Source organism: Fukomys damarensis, unplaced genomic scaffold (assembly GCF_012274545.1).
Source record: "Fukomys damarensis isolate Sample0158 unplaced genomic scaffold, DMR_v1.0_HiC HiC_scaffold_11, whole genome shotgun sequence".
In the NCBI taxonomy this organism is placed as follows: Eukaryota; Metazoa; Chordata; class Mammalia; order Rodentia; family Bathyergidae; genus Fukomys; species Fukomys damarensis.
The window spans coordinates 15,020,741-15,034,213 of record NW_022900923.1 but is presented as its reverse complement, the minus strand read 5'-3'; the positions used below and the strand labels follow the sequence as shown (position 1 = coordinate 15,034,213).

Genomic DNA, 13,473 nt, shown 5'->3' with positions numbered 1-13,473 from the left:
AGTAAAATAGGCCTCAAAATTGCAAAATTAGTTGGGAAGTCACTATAGACTGCACAAAAACTACTGATTTCTAACCTTGAGTTTAGAAGCTACCAGGTATTTTCTGTGGATTTTATACTAAGTCCTCTGATTCAAAGAAGTTGTAAATATGTAATGCACTGAGGTCCAATTGAAGGTCCACTTAAGTACTGAGATAATATAAAGGTAGTGTCAGAACAGAAGGCTGGGGCTGTCATTCCTAAACTCTAGAGCTTCCTTGAGTGAATTTACATTTTCAGAAAAAGCACAGTAATGGTGCATTAGACACTGAGTATTGGTTCAAGGTATTTTGCAATTTCAAAATGTACTTAGGCTGCGTCCCATTCAAAATGATTGATCAGCAACTGCTGTTGGTAACTATGGAGGACTGCAGGAAAATCAAGGTCCAACAGCAGATGAAGAGTACACATTCTATGTAGTCCAAAGATTGAGAAGTTGGACACTAAAGGCTCCCTGAACCTAGAAATTTTGGGAGCCTCCAGGCAAAATTCTTACTTTCTGTGTCTTTTTTATTGACTTGAAGACTTATCTTTTTAAGATGTACTTTATTATTGTCTATTAATTTTACAAAATATTGGGTGTCAATATGGTATTTTCATACAGGCATATAATATATTATGATCATATCCATCCCCCTACAACCCTCCCTTATTCTCTCTCTGAACACAGTAATGGATCTTAGCCAGAATGTAACTGTTGCCAGTGTGACTCACCTATGCATGCACTGAAAAGCCCTATTTATTGTTGCTGTCAGTCTCCTACACAGCCCTTTGTGTATGCATTATGCATCCCTCTTTTCTTTTTTTCCCCACACCCCTCAGTGCATGAAAATGTCTCAGAATGCTGGATGGTACAAACTGCACAAAGATAGCATATCCTTAAATTGGCTGAGGTAGTTCAGGTATAATCAGAAATGGGAGGTACAGCTAGATTATCATGCGGAAGGGACGAAGATGCCCCCTCACCCCTGGAGACACAGTGGTAAAAGCTGACATGATACTTGGGTTGTGACAGGACCATGCTGTGGAATTTCTGTCTGCTAGCAGCAATTTCCCACCCCCTCAAGCCCATTCCTACAATAACCTCCAGATGACACAATTTCTGCCAGTTATGAGGTCATAGCAATTTCCCTAAGATAGAGGGGAAACTAAGAAATAACCAGGGACTGAGAATCAGTTTCCCCATCTATAAAAGAGATGGCACTTAACTATCTAGAACTGATTTTGAAAACCCTGATATTTATAACTTTGTAAATTTAACTGCAAGTGTGATTAATAAAAAAGATCTGGCAATAGGTGAAAATCATGAAATATTCACATACATAGAACAGGACATGAAACACTTCACAATAGAAAGCATGAAAAAATGTCCGCACACATTAGTAAAATTTCAGAGGTAGCTTGCTTCCTACTCCCCTCTTGTGCCAAGTGTGAACATTTGGTAGACAACCTCCCAAACCATTGTCTCAGACCATGCTAGGAGCTGTTGATGAAAGTACTGTATTTAAGAAAACTCACTGATTTCCCTTTGCATTAGAAATGTAAGTTTTCCACTTAACGCTTGGTTCGATTATTTAATAATTTACCCAGAAGGGTACTTACCAGTGTACACAGAAGACTCAGTGTCTGGTTTCACTGTGCTGCTGTAGCTGCTTGAGCACTGTTGCTTACTTTGGAGCAGAGTTTCTTTTTAGTCCCTCTGCGATCATGGCAGAGGCAGCTATGTTTTGGGATGTGGTTACACCCTGAAGTACAATAACAAAACAGGAAAATCCCAGCCCCATATTTTTCATCCAAAGGAGTCAGATAGAACATCTGGTTACTTACTTTATGTACTTTTAATCTGCCAGTTAGAACACTGGAGCAGCAGAAATCAAAATGGCATGAGCCAGTTTTGACATGGGAGTCCCCAGCACACAGGATGAAGTTGGTCTAAGAGATAAGTAATGTTATGCGAGATTTGGAAGCCAAGCTTGTTTATATTTTTACCCACTGATGAATTGCAACAGTGAGATGCTAATAGAAATACTGGCTGACATGCACTTTGGACTCATTCTTCTGCTGGGAAGCTATAAATTTAGTTATGAATTATCAACCCCATGGCTTATTAGTATGACTATTCAAAGGTTCCAGAATGAAATTGGACAATAATGTCCATGGCTTTTATATCAAAGCTTCACTTGTAAGAGTTTTGCTTGAACATTTAGAGAAAATAATTATTAAAAAAAACACATCTCCCATATTATTAAAATTCTTTTACGTGTAGATGATTGCCCAGGCACTTGGAAGAATAAAAGACAGGCATGTGGGAGGAGCATTGCCTCTGAAGTCACAGGTCCTGGGTTCAAATATTGTGTTCATCAGCCAGTATCAGAGTAATGTTGGAAAAGTTGAATGGCTTCTTTTATCAGCTCCACTTTCCTGAATTTAAAATAAGCGTAAAAAGTAAAATAAAATAAGTGTGATGCTAACTGGTTCAAAGAGTTGTGGTCCTTAGATGAAGTAATCAACATCCAGAAACTTGTATGTAGTAAATGCTGTGGAGGAGGAGGAGGATGATGGTGATGGTGATGGTGATGATGGTGATGGTGATGGTGATGGTGATGGTGATGGTGATATCCCCCTCAGTCGCAGAGTAAACTCTGAGAGATATTAGTGGCCTGAAGCAGGGAGAATCTTCTGAAAAAATAAGTCTTTTCTCCTGATTTGAACACCGTATAACGACAGCCTTTGGCCCTGGATCTGGAGGGCCTTGTAAATGGCTGAATATGTTGGTTGCTCATTGAGATTAGCCAGTGTCTTATAAGACACCCAGGTCTTATTTCTGGCTTATTAAATATCTGGCAAGGAGACAGCAGTGTTAACTTTTCCCACAACTGTGAAGACGATAATATTTGAATGACTTTAAATTTAATTTTTACCCAGACAGTAAGCCTTCTAGGCTACTGTTATCTCAGGTGTGTTTTTAAAAATCAAAATATTTTGACATTGAGTCAATTATACCATGGTGGATAGGGTCACCATTAATGTTGTGAGCCTAGTACATCAACCCTTCCCTTGACCTGGAAATGGAGGTCCCTCAGTCTTACCAGATGTGCTGCTAATGGAAGAAGTATCAGAGGACTTTAAAATTGTGGTAAACATTAACATGGTCACTTTTTTATCTTATCTTCCCTAAGTATCCAGAGATTTATATTAATTAAAAATGCGACAACTACCCTTCAGAGAAACCTTCACTTTCTGCTATTTGTAGGGTTTCTCATCATTTGTACATTAGGCCATAGGCCGAGGAAAACTCTGTATCCCCCATTCAATATCCCCCTATTATTACTATTAATACACTAGATTAGTATAATTTTTAGGAACTGTTATGGACTTTGGGTCTCCTGGGAATATGGTAGGATTGAACTTCATGTCCCCCTCAAACCACTGCCAACAAAGTACAGTGGTGTGTGTCCTGCTGGGCCGGCCATTAAATTACCAGTGTGGATTCCATAAGACTTTCTTTTCCTTCATCGTGGTGCTCAACAACTGTCTAGTAGCCTGAACACCTGCGTTACCATGGAGAGCAGAGCCTGCATGCAGTGGACACATATATCAAAGAGAAATAATCTGTGTTATTTCAAGGTGTTGGGATTTGGAGATTACATACTCATGCTTAAAACCTCAGCTCTTTTGAGTAAAGCACTGACAGGCTGTTTCCTGGCTCCTTCACTGTGTTTCTAAATCAACTTCTTGTATCTGCCTTCCTTCCTTCCTCCTTCCTTCCTTCCTTTTGGCCCTGATGTGATTCATCCTTAGAGCCATAGAATTTTAGAGCTGAAGGAGAACATAGAATTTACTTACCTTTCGTCCTCATGGTAAATTAAACCGATTGAGTACAACTTGCTTTTCTTTCTCCCTGCAAAAGACAAAGTAAAACATATACAACTCCCTACTTCTTAATTCTTTCACATAAAGCATCAAGAGGCTCCCAGCCTACAGAAGGCATGCTGAAAGTTTTGTTTGTTTGCTTTTGCTCTTTGTTTTGGACACTCTGGCAGGACGGAAGCATGGAGAGGAGCTGAAGGGGGCACCAGGCCTACTCAAGGCCAGGCGCTGTGTTGAAATGTGTGTCTTGTCTCTGCTGGCATTGATATGTCAGTGATCCATACCTTTACCATGCAAGGACTGGAGGAAATAGCAGCCACCTTCTTTAGAGTTTCTTCAGATGTCTTTAGAGCTTGAGGAGAAGCTTGTGGGAAAGCTGCTGTTATCAGTGAGGGTTGTATTCCATGGCTGCCTAAGGAGTTTTCAGTTAGCTGGAAATGTCGTGATAGTTTAGAATAGTATGGCATAGTGGGGTGAAACAGAAAAGGAATCACAACCCCTTAATACTCTTATCTGTAGAGTGGGATAATCATCTTTACTTCACCTGACATACAAGGCTTTTATGAGATAATATTTGCAAAATTTCTTAGTAAATGCTGTAAGACTCAATGAAACCTCAATAGTTTGCCCAGGATTTTCTGCTTCTCTCTCTCTCTCTCTTTCTCTCTCTCTCTCTCTCTCTCTCTCTCTCTCTCTCTCTCTCTCTCTCTCTCCCCTCTCTCCCCTTCCTTCCTTCCTTCTTTCTTTCTTTCCTTTCTTCTTCCTTCCTTTATTTCTTTTCTTCTCTTTCATCCTTTCTCTCTTGATATCCTCAGATATACCAGAGTGCCTGATATTTAGCAGTTCTTACTAAATGTCAAATGGATAAGTTAATATCGGCCCGTATGCTCTTCCTTGTGAGGTTTATCTAGGGCTTTTCTGTGATGTTATGAGTCAGGTAGAAGTCAGGAATCCAAGTTAGTCACTTGAGTGTTAGGTCCTTTGAAGGAGCCTTCGTGAGCTTAGGTAAGTTGAGAATTTGTTTGAAATATATATCATTTGGGTAGCAGCTGGGGTCTCCCTGTCCCTTTGTGCAAACTCTTAATTTGATGGCTCTCCACATGGCTTCTATGTACTTCTCCATGGTCTTGGCTGTCACTGGTCTGACCCCTCCCAGTCCAGAGCTTAGCTGCTTCTCTAATGTATAGGAAAGAGCCCATCTCAGCTAAACATTCCCTGTGTCTAACAGCTTTCCTGAGTATTCAAAAGGCTGCAGAGAGAGAGAGATCTCTTTGCACCCCGCAGAGGATTCTGTCACCCCAAAGGCTCTGTTTGTCCTTTTGGCTTTAGTTTTCTTTCCTTCCCCCTTTAAATAACTTGGACTTTTCTCTCTTTGCCACTGAAGAATTCAATTGTACCCAAACCCATGTTCCTCATGGTCTCTCCTTTTTACCCCCCCCAGTACATTTGAGAAACAAATGCACTTCCAATTGTTATTCAGATACCTTAAATATCTTAATACCTAAATTAACATAATGCTTGTTAATATTAATACAATTTTATGTTATCAGATACAAATGTATTAAAATCATTTTAAATTTTCTTTCACAACTATACTTTATCAACTTTTAAAACTCCTAGCGATCATTTCTGTTTTAGGTGCATAGAAAGGGAACAACATATTAACATGATATTCCATCCTGTATATAAGGTAGACATTGGAAAATGCCGAGATAATGCATGATTACTTGAATTGTTTTATCACCCTGTGTACCCCTTATTTAGCTCAGGCTTGAGACCCAGATGATGCTGGCCCAAAATCCCAGTGGAGCCACTTCCAAGTCACATAACTTGGGAAAATCATTAGTCTCTGTCTGTTCCTTGATGCCTAAGTTGTCAGAGATAAATACGGTTAATTAAGCTTGGATCATTTTGTAACATGTATTGGCTTTTAGTGTTTTACCCAGATTACTTAGGTTGCTACAATTTGAAGTAGCTCAACATCAAAAGAAAACGTTCCTCCTCCACAACCAACCGCTTTCTCTTGGCCATGAGCTCAAAGTAGAGAGATATCTAACAATATAAATTGTTTGATTAGTTATAATTAAAATCCCTCTCCCAAAATATGTAGCACATATAGGTGGACATTGAAGTAAAGTATTAAAGTACACATTTTACTGTACCCTCATCTTCCTCATGGGTAGCATAGCCCATGCTTACAGTGGTTTATTTGAACAGGTAGCAGAGGCAGCACCAGCTCTCAACTTCTCTGATCGCTGGACAAGTCCTCAATGCCTCTCTGGAGTCTTCTTTACATTGCACAGCTGTCTCAGGTGCTTCTATCAGCCTTTCCTCCTTCTCTCCTTAACTGGGAATCAGATTTGTGCTGTGGTCTGATCATTCTTCTAGCCTTTTCTTACCCTCACCCTGTTTTTCCGCACTCAGGCATTTTCCTAAATAAACCCCTTAATCTCATTTTGGCATCTGACCTTGGCTAAGTAGAATCGGATCACAGAAACCTTTTTCTTAGCTTCACTGCTGCTTCCAGTAATCCCAGGGCAGAATGCAGAAGAAAAGGTGTTCTGCCCAGGCTCAGCAGTGTCTGCCTCTGGGGTGACAACCAAAGATTACAGGTCAGTAGCATCTTCCAGGATGAAAGATGACTTAAAGGATGAGTCTTCCTCTTGATTTGGCTTTTAAAAATCTTTATTATTTTAAATAATTGCTTGAAATTTAATTATGTATAATAGTTTTAGTATTTCCTTTTAAAAGTGTCTATCAGTCAATAGCAAATTTGGCACTTTTGGCTATTGATAGAGAAAAGAAAGGAACTATCGTAAAGCAGAGTTGAAATGAAAGGCCTGCAAAAAAAAAGGGGGGTGGTCACCAAGAAAGATTTTGAAGGAGATTGTCTCCAGCTAACATCTTTTATGGAAGAGCAAACATTAACCGTAGCACAAGCATCAGAACCAAACATGAGGAGGAATTTGACCTCAAGGAATGAAAAATGTTGCAGACTAATCTCTGAAAGCAGCTTTTTCTCTTTTCTCTTCTTTTTTTGAGACCTCAGATTTATGGTTTCTAAATTTAATATGCACAGGAATCATTTAAAGAGCTTATGAAACTGCAGACTTCAGCAAGGATCTCTGACTATTTATTTATTATTTATTTGTTGGGTTATTGTCACATTTAAATTCCGACCTGCCCTAGACAGTTTGTCTGGCTTTTTCAGGTTCAGGATACATAGAAGTGGAAAGATAAAGTGGATGAGTTCTCAGAAGCAGTTTTCTTTTGAAATCATTTGTCTTTAAAGAGAATTTTGGGAATAATTTCAAGAGATCTATAAAATGTTCAAGGCTGTAAATTTAACTATAATTTTGGAGCTGTTTTTTTCCCATTGATTTAGTTTCAACCTAACAAGTGTTCAGTCCCTTCTGCTGTAGAAGGCTAGTTACTAACGCTATGTCAGGGGGCAGTGGTGATGATGAAAGGAGACAACATCTGCAGGACAGGACAATACCTTGCATATGATAAAGCACAAATTGGCAAACTTTTTCTGAAAAGGGTCAGATGGTGAATATATCAGGATTTGTGGGTCACATGGTCTCTTATACCCTTGTAGTTAAATCTGCACAAAAGCAGCCACATATAATAATGAGTGTGGCTGCATTCTAATAAAGTTGTCGAGAAAACAAGTGGCAGCTGGATTTGGCCCACCAACAGGAGTTTGCTGACCTTTGCAGTGAAGGCTTATGATTTTTGATAACTGGCAAAAAGTAAGTTTTTTAAAATTAAGAATTAAGTATATATACCACTTGTGCTTTTTTTGAAAATAAAATTGCTTATATAAGTGATGAAAAAAATATTTTTGAGTGCAAATGTTGGTATTATTTTAGTGAACTTTACAAAAAAATTTCCACCGGGGAAGACTGCCATTAGTTACATCGTTACATTGTTACATTGTTCCAGGTCCGCAGCAATGCTGCAATGAATGCACAGTGCCCTCTCTGTCCGCCTGTGTGCCTATTGCCCCAGCCATGGTTTGAAAAATCATCAGCTTGCCTACAACAGCAAAGATATGTTATTATGTTTTTCTTTTAAGACAAAAGTTGTTAATGTATGTGTTGGTTTTTCTAAACTATAACCTCAGTATTCAGATTCCATTGCAGTGTTGGCACTTTGCAATAAATAAGTGGGTTTTGGGCTGCAGTTTTGGCACTCAGCCTGTAAAAGTTCTGCCATCTCTGTTTTAGGCCTTGTGGGGAAAATTCCTGGCCCAAATTAAGAACAGTGTCTACATAGGCTTTGAATAGATAAAAAGGAGAAATTTGCCTGAGTCTTCAACATCTTTGATCTTGGCCCTTCCTTCAGGACCTTAGTTTGGCCTCACAGCACTGTTTATCCCCAAAAGTTCGATTCATGGAAATAGCAGCTGTAGTGAACGTTTCATAGACAAATGTTTATCTATCGCATTGTTCAATGTTTATTGATATTGAATTGCTTGTCTTTTCACACTTTGATTCCAAGAAAATGTTTGTCTTTCTTAATTGATATGTTTTTATCAGATGAAAATGTTATTTAGCCTTTTGCCTTAGCTATCTGTCCTGTTAGCACTAGATATAAGGATCATTTGTTACAGAGCAGAGATGGTGAACCTTTGACAGCTTTCAATGATAACAAACAGCCGGCTGCAAAACAAATGCCTTAGGTTCGCCACCACTGTTGTAATGCTTTCCATCTACTTGAGAGATACACTTTTATTCCAGAGTTTCCAAGACTATCTTAAACGTTATTTCATAGTTATCTTTCACTGTAAATTTCTTCAAATACTTTTTTATTTAGCTGAAATATAAACCAAATATTGCAAATAATATTCAGATCACACGTGCAAGGAGAGTTTTCTATGTAAAGATCCTCCAAACTGAACATACATATTATAATTAATGAAATAAATGATTAATAAGCAGCTTATCAATAATGAGATTTTTTTATAAATAACCATATTGTGGGTTGAGGTTATGACCCTCAGTTATAGAGTTCAACAAACCTGGGCTCCAATTTGAGCTCCATCTGAAGACCAGTAATGTGGTCTTAGTTATGTTACACAACTGCTTTGAGTCTCCGTTTCATCCTCTGTAAAATGGGTACAATGTCCACACCCATCTCAGAATTAAAGTAATATTTATAATGCACACAAAGCACAATATCTAGTCTATGATAAACACTATATATATGTACATGTACATGTATTTTCAGCTAGCTATTGTGACATATTTGTTTTATTTTTGCAGCAAGAAATGTGGTTATTTGCTCTCATTCTGTATGAGGCCAGCATTGGTGTTTTCTAAATTTTTCACATCCTTACCCTCATCACCAGTATTTTTGAGAGCCTGACCTTTGTTACCAAACAGAGTCTGTGCAGGAACTCCCAAGTATGTTGTGCAGGAGTTTACGTATTTACCACTGTTTAAGTTTTCCAAGAATTTAAACTATAGGACCTGCTTTTCATTCTGTGAAATCCTGTATTTTCTACATAATTTAAACCATATCAAGGCTGAAACATTATCTACTGGGTTGATGTATTTCTATCGTACTTTTGGGAATTTAGTGAACTTGCAAAAAAGAGAATAGCACAGAAACTTCCTAACATAATTTTGATTTTAAATGTAGACTTGCTTTTCCTATTTTCCCATGCTTACTTCTCTTACTTTTGTAACTCTGAAATTTAGAATATAGCTTTAATATTTTTTCTTTGCATTTTTTTTCTTTAAATTGTACTAATTGGCAAGATAATAAAACTGGAGGTGTTATACTGACAGATTAGAACTAATAAAATTGGGGAAAAAGGGCCATAAAAACAACAACAAGCCCCAGGATTTTCAGCAGGAAAGAAGTTGGTAAATTGGATGAAGACTTCACAGACCGAGTCTTTAAAGGCTTCAGTATCCTTTGTTTCTGGGTGAGGATGGCACTTCTGGCTCCTCCCCACTGCCCAGGCCCAACAAGACGATACTGATAGGAGTTGCAGGGCCCAAAATAGAGCTGTAGAGCCAGTTTAGGATCTTTTAACAAGAGAGCGATCAAGTCTGGCTTGGCACCAATCTCCAGGGCGAGCTCATCCAGGTAGTCAATATAATTGGTCTGCAGTATCTGGCTCTGGCTTGCTCCAAACCTAAATGAAGAATGTGAAAAAGACAGTTTCACAAACTGTTCTCACCTATATGGAACAGGAGGATCTGATAGCTGTTTAACAATTGTAAAAATGAGTAGATGAATAAGCAAGTCTTGAATGAATCTGTGGTGGAAAGTGTGAGTTTATCCCATCAGGAAGCCCATCTCTGAGACTGAGAGAAAGCCATCAGCTAAACAGCTGTGAGTTCCTGGAAGCCCTGGAGATATGGCAAGACGGATCACTGTGGTGATTGCTCAGTATTCATTATGCAGCTGCAAGTCTCCAGGCAAGCATGTACTAGTCCCATTGCTGAAGAGACACATGGGAGAGCACATTTTGGCAAAAGCCTAGCTCAGTGTTAGTGGAGAAAAGATGCTTAACATTTTCTTGTTAAATTACTAAAGTGGTTGGTATGCAATAGGTATTCTATAAATGTCAAACAAATTAGGATTTGAACACAAAGTTCTTCCCAGGTGAAAAAAGTTCAAGTGAACTTTTCAGGAGTGCTTGATCACTGTTGATCCTTGTTCTACTTCAGGAAAAACAGAAAATCCTTGAACCTTTGTACCTGATTTGTTTTGATGGGGTCTCTCAGCTAGCTTTCCAGAGATCACCATCACTGCCCCACCCCATTCCCACCCTGAATGACGGGTGACGGGAGAAGATATGATATCTCACATAGGCATCATTCAAAACTGAAATGAAATTAAGCCAAGGAGAAATGTTCTGATTTGGAACTATTTCTATTCTTGTTTATCAAACTACAGTGTAGAAGAATCATCTAGGAAGAACATAAAAATGTAAACATCCACAAAGCTTCTGATTCAATGAGACTGGATTGTAGCCCAGAATTTTACTTTTTGTCAAACAGCTGTGTGTTCTTGTAGGTAGATAGATCACTCTACTTTGAGAAGCACTGCTCTAAAGTTATTTTTGTCAAAAAAAAACATGCTTACAGGTCAATTCTTTTTTCACTCCTTTTGATAATGTCCTCCATCATTGCCTTCTCTGAAGGTAAGCTGCACAAGCCTAGAATATAAAAGGTGGGGTTTAATAGCGGGACTGACTCATGATCATTGCTTTACCCAGTAGAAGGCTCTTAAAATTAAATTCTGGATGTTTAATCATGTCATATCTGACATAACTGCTGCATTGCTGACATTCAGCTGTCCTTGGAGCACAGTGCACTGCCTGGGTTATGAGGTGGAGGAGATTAAGAGAAGAGCCCAGCCTGGTGTGGTGACGCACGCCTGTAATCCCAGCACTCGCGTGGCCGAGGCAGGAGGATCAATGTGAGTTCGAGACCAGCCTGGGCTACATCGTGAGTTCCAGGTCAGTCTTAACTACATAGTGAGACTCTGTCTCAAAAAAAAAAAAATAAATAAAAAAAAACAGAAAAAAATCCAAAAACAAAAACAAAAAACAAAGAGAAGAGCCTGGACAAAGTAGGCATGGCAGAGGCACTTAGAAGCTGTGTTTGGGCTCTGTTCTAAAAGTGATAGGACCCTGTGAGACAGTTCCCTGCGTAGGAAAGGAAAATTAAACTTGTCCTTTGGAAAAACCCATCTGGATGTGAATATAGGTAAGTGAGCTCAAGGGAAGTGAGCCGATAGCCGTGGAGAACGGGCAGGAAGCCACTGAAGCAGAGTGGTGAGAAATGAGAGTGGAAGACAGGAGGTGGGGCTAGAGAAGGGTCAGTGCAGGAGTCAACACGTGCTTATGATTCTGTCTCCTGCCCACAAGGGTCCTCTGAGATACTGATGGGTGGGAAAATGGCCACGTCCCCTGCATATCACTAGTCATTCAACATCTCAGATTGAAGAACTGAACTCTTCATCAAAGCCTTCCTGCCCACACCTGCGTCTTTTTCTGCACACCCCTCCTCTACTGACAGGACTGTCATCCAGCTCACTTTCCGTGAGAGACATTGCAAGCTGTCCTGATTCCTCTACACACATGGAACAAGGTGTTATGTCCTGCTGATTTTTCTTTTATGATTCCTCACGTTTATATCCTCTTTTCATTTTATCTCTCTGCTCTGGCCCAGGCTTTATCCTATCATATTTTAGCACCCATGATTATAGTGTTTTCTCACTGGCTTCTGAGCATCCATCATTTTCCTCCTTCAAATCTATATTCTATACGACTGCTGAAATAATGTGTGATAATAAGGTCTGATAATGACTGCCCTTGCTTATACCCCTACATTGGTGTCTTTGGCTGAAAAACTTTCTATGATGCAGATTCTGTGCCAGATTTAATCAAGAAGGGTTATGTGATGATATTTATATGCAGCCAGATTTGGGAAGACCTGATGAACAGTTTGTAATGTATGGCATTCGAAGTTTTGTGTTCTGTCCCCCCTTTTTCTCCAAGATTAATCTGTCCTCCTCTGCCTCCACCTCCTCACATATCATGCTCCAGATATGTCAGGTAGCTTGTGATTCTCCACGTGCGTTAAGCCTGTGTGTGCCTGTGTTCAGGTGATTTCCTTCCTGCACCAAATTAACTCGGTCATCCAGGAAGTTTTCCTTGATTCACCCCATCCCACTCTGCTAATATCCTTTCCCTTCTGCTCACAGCACGCATGCGTTCCTCTATCAGAGCACTTCCCACATAATGTTAAAATGATTTACTTAAATTTTTCCTTGTCCACTAAATCCCAGCACAGGCTATGTCTTCAATAAGTTTCTGTTGAACAGTACTGAACTCTGGAAGCAGGAAAATCATAGCCTTCTAAGTAGCATGAAGTGCTGTGCAAATGCACAGAGGGAAACTGTGCAATAATTTTGTAACTTTGTAGGGATTGATGATGTTGAGCTGCTCACTCACCTTTGAAAACTCTTGTTGCCCAACGTGCTTGAAGTTCAACAGTTGGGAAAATGGAGCCTAGAGGCTGGATAAGACCCATGCATGCTAGGGTTGACTTCTCCAGGTGAGGGGGGAACATGTATTTGTACAGAGAGACCATGTTATGCTCTACTTTAACAAGTGGTCCCTCAAGGAAAGGAAAAGAGAAAGTATATCCTGTTGCAAAGACAATGACATCAATGTCCTCCTCCACTGTTCCATCCTCAAAGATGGCGGATGTTTCTGTGAGCTCTGTCACTCTCGATTTCACCTTGATGGCTCCATAGAGTAGGCGACTTGGAAGGTCATCATTCAGTATAGGCTCTTTCATAAGGTATCTATAGTAAATAGGAAAGAAACACTTAGAAAGCTCTTCTGGTAAGGAATCTTGAACTTTCTTGGCATTTTTAGAGATAGCTCTGAAAATTAAGGGGTTTTCAAATGTCTGTAAAACTCTAGCTTAACTAACTGGCTTCCCCCACCCTTATTTCTGACTTACTATCATGTCACAGATCTCTCCCTCAGAAATATGGGAAAGCATGTAAATGATGGTATGAAGAAATT

General features: G+C 39.4%; 1 protein-coding gene across 1 annotated transcript in view; it reads right to left on the bottom strand.

Annotated features, from left to right (window-relative positions):
• Positions 1 to 8,246: 8,246 nt before the first annotated feature.
• Fmo2 (flavin containing dimethylaniline monoxygenase 2) overlaps positions 8,247 to 13,473 on the bottom strand; it is a 25,234-nt gene continuing 20,007 nt past the window's right edge. The window contains exons 7-9 of the mRNA XM_010605852.3: positions 12,892 to 13,247; positions 11,016 to 11,088; positions 8,247 to 10,059 (exon numbers count right to left, since the gene is read on the bottom strand). Of these exons, the coding sequence (XP_010604154.1) occupies positions 9,714 to 10,059; positions 11,016 to 11,088; positions 12,892 to 13,247 (775 nt within the window). The 3' untranslated portion in view covers positions 8,247 to 9,713. The remainder of the gene's footprint in view (positions 10,060 to 11,015; positions 11,089 to 12,891; positions 13,248 to 13,473) is intronic.